Below are 4,978 nucleotides of genomic sequence, written 5' to 3'. Positions count from 1 at the left end.
TAAAAAATATATAAGCAAATGAATGTGTTAACTTTTAAAAATATCAGAAGCCATTAATTAAAAAGAGCATGGACTCATGTCATATGAGACTAAAACCAAAATATAGTCAGGAAAGGCAAATATAAATTAACAGCCAATAGTCACAAATTAAAACAAGTGCCATTCTGTTACTAAACTCTATCACGGAATGTAAAACTAGCTGGTCCTTGAGGTGTTAATAGGAATTCAAACTGAAGGCCCAAATCACCATCAAAGCCGACATCAAAGTCACGGATGGTCTGTAAAAATAAAAAATTGTAGCAGAATTTATCAGACTGAAATAATGCAATTTAAAGAAATAAAGTAATTATGTTTGCTCACCTGGGCAACTACAACTTGCAGTGCCTGTTCAACAAATCTTTTTCCTGGGCACATGCGACGGCCACAGCCAAATGGTAAAACTAAAAATGTTGCAGCAGAGCCAGGTCCTCCGTTCAACCATCTCTCTGGTCTGTACTCATGAGCGGCAGGGAAATTGCTCTCCTTTAGACCAGCCAGCCACGTATGACACAACACAACAGACTGCAAGGTATACAAAGAAAAATTAGTGTGCAGAGTAGTTAAAAATCTGCAGAACATAGATTTTTTTTTAATTTTTATCAAACTGCAAGTCACTAAACTCAATTATATATCCCTTACCCCAGCATTCAAATGATATCCACTGAGCACCATATCAGTATCAATAATTCTTGCTACACAAGGGGCAGTTGGAAGAACTCTGAATGCTTCCATAATGCAAGCCTTCAAATAAGGGGCATTCCGTAAATTTTGGGCAGTCCAGGGGCTTCCAGCTGGAGCAGCAGCAATGAGTTCCTCATAGAGACGTTTTTGGACATGTGGATGTTTTGCAATAAGGTACAGAACAAACACCAATGTATTTCCAAGCTATAATAGAAGACAAAAAAATACTGTTATGCTAAACTGCTGGAGAAAAACTAAATTTACATTTTTTTTGAAAAATGTCCGTACAGTTTGGATTCCAGCTGCAATGAAGTCAATTATGGCTGCTTTTTTGTCTCGAATATCTAATTCGGGAGCATTAAGAACTGCAAGAAAAACACTTTGAACTGCATCTACTTGAGCAGTTTGCTGCTCTTCTGCTAGGGCTGCATCCACAAGACCAGAGATAATGCTGAAATTAAATAGAAAAGAAATACATATATTAAACGTACTCTGCAAGGCGTACAATAGATACCAAAAGAAAAAGAAAAAAAATCACTAACTCATAAATGGTCTCTTCACTTTCCACCAATTCTTTGTAGGCCTTGGTTGGCATTACCTTCCAAAAGGGAAGACCATAGAAAGTGTCTCTTGAAGCACAGAAGTGTACTTTAACTGCAGCTGCTAATTTGGCGGCCTGTGGGTCTACTTTCTCATCAAGGAACCCCATACGACGTCCCAAAATCAAAGTGCATGTACCTGGAAAAAAATTACATTACAATTTATGAGGCAATCCGAGCAAAAGTGGCAATCTCGAAGCCAATCTAGAAACATAGGGAAAGTGGCTCCATCTAGCACTGCTGTACTATGAGTGGCTCACTCACTTTCCAGCCCAAGGCGATTGGCGAGCTCCTCGAATCTGGTGATGACGCCATTCGAGTCCCGGCTGGCAGCAAGGAGGGTGGTCATGTCGGAAGCAACAGTGTTGAGCTCCGGCAGGAAACGCAGCATGGTCTTCGCACTGGTGAGCTCCGGGGTGAGGACCGACCGCAGCTGGTGCCACGTCTCCCCTTGCCTGCGCACAAAGTCACAATAACGAAATCTGCTACAAGAGGACTTTTCCCGCACCGTCACGCTAGAAGTCGACTTACTCGTTGACGAGGCCCAGGTTGGTGTACCGGTCCGGCCGGGACTGGCGGTAGTGGGCAGTGACCTCGGTGGGCGGGCGGAGCGGATACTTGGTCGAGCTGCGCAGCACCGTCTCGATGGCGGACCGCTCCAGGATGGACACGACAGGGATCTGCCACAGCGCCTCCTCCCGCACCACGGGGCCGTAGCGGTTGAACATGTCCTCGTAGGCCTCGTGGATCTTGTCCATCTTGTAGACGCCCAGCGAGTAGATCCAGCGCGTGCCGAGCACCGGCAGGGAAGGCCATGGACCCGGAATGTCCTGCACAGTCTTCCGTCTCGGCTCTGGAACAGGAGGGCAGCGAAGCACCGTGGTTATTTTGGCTTTGGCGCTGGTGCTCGGGCACAGAGGTCACGGGGGCGGGCCGGGGCCGGCAAGGCAGTCCAGTCAGCGGCGGTGCAGAGACAATGCCCCTCCGACCCCGCCACCCGCCACTCTGCGGACACCATCATCGGGCACGTGACACAATGGAGGGCAGAGATCACATCACACCGCGCAGACAGACGCGATGTGTTGGCACGCCATCCTTACACAGCGCAATCCGATTCCGACTAAACAAATCAACAAATCATTCTGATTCGCTCCACCACAAGCTCCACATTCTCTGACGGACCCGCCCCCTCTCTACCCCGCCCCGCCACCCACCTTGCTGCTGGCCCGCCGGCTATAATGCTCTTAAGCTCGACTCGCTTAGAAACTCGTCTAGGAACGCGAATCATCGCTGAATAGGAAAAGAGGGAAGCGAGGCGGAGAGGAGTGGGAGAGACGGGTCAGGCTCTCCAGCCCCTGGCACGCCCCTCGGCACGCCCACGGCGCGCCCATGGCAGCCCATGGCACGCCCACGGCGGCACAGCCGTAGCTAGGCGAAGAGGCGCGCCTAGTTCACTGAACCACTGAGGCGTGGCGTGGCGAGGCGTGGCGAGGCGTGGCGTGGCAGAGCGCGGTGTGCCCGCCGCCGCGGCGCGAGAGGCGCCAAGGGGAAGGAGGAAAGGGTTGCGCGTCTCCTCGTCTTTCCGCTCGCCATCTTCCCCAAGCTCCTTGTGTGTGCCTGCACACACCAATCAGAGCCCGTGGTGCCTGGGACGAGTACTAGTGGGACGAGTAGGCAAACCTGTAGCACCACGACACGACAAGTGTTCCGGTACCACCTAGAGAGACTGGACAGTCTCTCTAGTACCACCCCGCCGCGCACGTCGCACAATCACGCACACAACCACACCATTACGGAGTCAAGTCAGTTGTCCAGTCCAGTCGCAGCGGCGGCATGCGTCTGTTTGATCCGATGAGGTATGCGCTATTCAAGCCGACTCTCACATCCGATTCTAATTCGTTCCAATTCAACGACACACGGCGGGAGGGGGTGCGGTGTTCCGGCCTATCTTTCACTTGACGGTTGTTAGGACCGTCGACCGTCGACGGCGAGGAGGAGGACCACGACGATGATCGGGAAGGTCCGACGAGGAGGAGGAGGTCCCGCGCCCCGATGTGACAGCGCAGCGGGTCTAGGCGGGCGCGCGCGCGGACTTTCTCCGACACCAAAGTTTCCTGCGCAGTTTCCCAAGAACGCTCACACACCGTCTCGCGCGGGTCGGGGGTCGGGGACAGCGTCGCGTCCCGCGCCCGCCTCCCGCCCCACCTCGCCCGCCCCGCGCGCGCTGGCCAGGCGCCGCCGCCGGCCGTCATCCGATGCGGACTTCCCGTCCGCAGTCCGCCTTACATCACCTGGGCTCGTTTCGACACCGATTATCAATAAGGAGCAGCGAGCAGCGCAGGCATGCGGCGCCCACTGTCTTCTCCGTAGTCTGGAAAATAACGCTCGGTCAACTTTCGTCCTCACGCCCACCTCTATGCCATTGAGGGGATTCTATGAAACCTCTATTACACCAGGCGGATGGTTTACCCCGCGTGCCTCTGTAGTTATGCTGTACCGCATACCTGGGTGCGGACGGGTTGCCTACTCGCTCGGCCCGCAAGGCGCCATGGTCAGGGGCGATAGGCAAGCAAGCCCGTCTGCGCACTCCTGCCTGCCGTACACAGTTATAACCACAGAGGAACGCGGGTTAACCAGCCAGTAACCAGCAACCTGTTGTATAGTGATTGCAAAGCATAGAGATGCTGAAAAGTTGGATCGAAAAGTTGAACCTCGTCTGGGTAAAAATGACCATTTACCTCCAAAAAAAATATGTGGGACTATGTTAGAAGATTTATGGTTCTAGAAATGTACTTCTTCAATGGAACACGCAACTAAAGACACTCCAGCACGCCTCGCCGCGGCGCAAGGGGTGACCGACCGACCGACTCGCATTTTTAGCGCGCGCGACGACGGGTGACGTGATCCTATTTTAATCACGGCGGGCAAAGCAAGAGAGCACAACACACCCGGAATGAATTTAATACGACGCGCGCAAAACGTGGAGGTCAATTTCATCGTCCAGCTGAGCGCATCCGCGGGGCCGCGCGCGGACCGGACCGCGAGCCACGTCGAGAAGACGCAGCCACGCGAGAGCTGCCTTTGCGCGGCGCGCGGGGGGAACGACCGCCGGGTCGGGCCGGGCTGTGACGCGCGAGGCGTAATAGAGTGTTGGTAAACAACGCCATATACTACACCGATCATAATGTGCTTATCATATTCACCGGGCAGAAAACGTGTTTCGGGCGCGGGCGGACCCCAGCAGCGGAGCCGCTCCGCGCCCCTTGCATATACGTACACCACCACACCGCACGCAAACCGGACCCCAGCAGCAGCCGGGCCGGGCTGCTGGACCGGCACAACAGCCCAAAGCAAGCCCTCCAGCGGCGGCCACGGCGCGCGCACGAGTAGGCGACGGGCACTCGTGGTCGTGGTGTCCGAGGGCTCCAGGGAGTTCGTAAAACTACGAACGCAGCTGTAACATGCTATAGTGGGACGCAAAAGTTCTTACTATTGCATTACGTTTGTTTGATGAGAATCAAACTCCCCGAATAGAGCATCGTATGGGGAGCGCGCATTCTCTTTGCTAGGCACAGCAGGTGCATGTCACCACCGGCGTCGCGCCCACCCGCGGCACGTGGTCTCTGTTGTGGTGGTTGTGGCGGCGCGGGTGGGGGGGG

General features: G+C 54.0%; 1 protein-coding gene across 2 annotated transcripts in view; it reads right to left on the bottom strand.

Annotated features, from left to right (window-relative positions):
- Window positions 1-43: 43 nt before the first annotated feature.
- The window catches only part of LOC113205624 (ecdysone 20-monooxygenase), a 21,222-nt gene continuing 16,287 nt past the window's right edge, over window positions 44-4,978 (bottom strand). For both annotated transcript variants that reach the window (XM_026421313.2, XM_026421314.2), the window contains exons 3-9: window positions 1,851-2,172; window positions 1,584-1,774; window positions 1,263-1,458; window positions 1,009-1,171; window positions 679-924; window positions 361-561; window positions 44-278 (exon numbers count right to left, since the gene is read on the bottom strand). In XM_026421313.2, coding sequence (XP_026277098.1) covers window positions 171-278; window positions 361-561; window positions 679-924; window positions 1,009-1,171; window positions 1,263-1,458; window positions 1,584-1,774; window positions 1,851-2,172 — 1,427 coding nt within the window. In that variant the 3' untranslated portion in view covers window positions 44-170. The remainder of the gene's footprint in view (window positions 279-360; window positions 562-678; window positions 925-1,008; window positions 1,172-1,262; window positions 1,459-1,583; window positions 1,775-1,850; window positions 2,173-4,978) is intronic.

The sequence above is a fragment of the Frankliniella occidentalis genome, unplaced genomic scaffold, assembly GCF_000697945.3.
Source record: "Frankliniella occidentalis isolate FOCC.00 unplaced genomic scaffold, Focc_3.1 Scaffold820, whole genome shotgun sequence".
Taxonomy (NCBI): Eukaryota; Metazoa; Arthropoda; class Insecta; order Thysanoptera; family Thripidae; genus Frankliniella; species Frankliniella occidentalis.
This window is presented reverse-complemented; position numbering and strand designations above follow the sequence as displayed.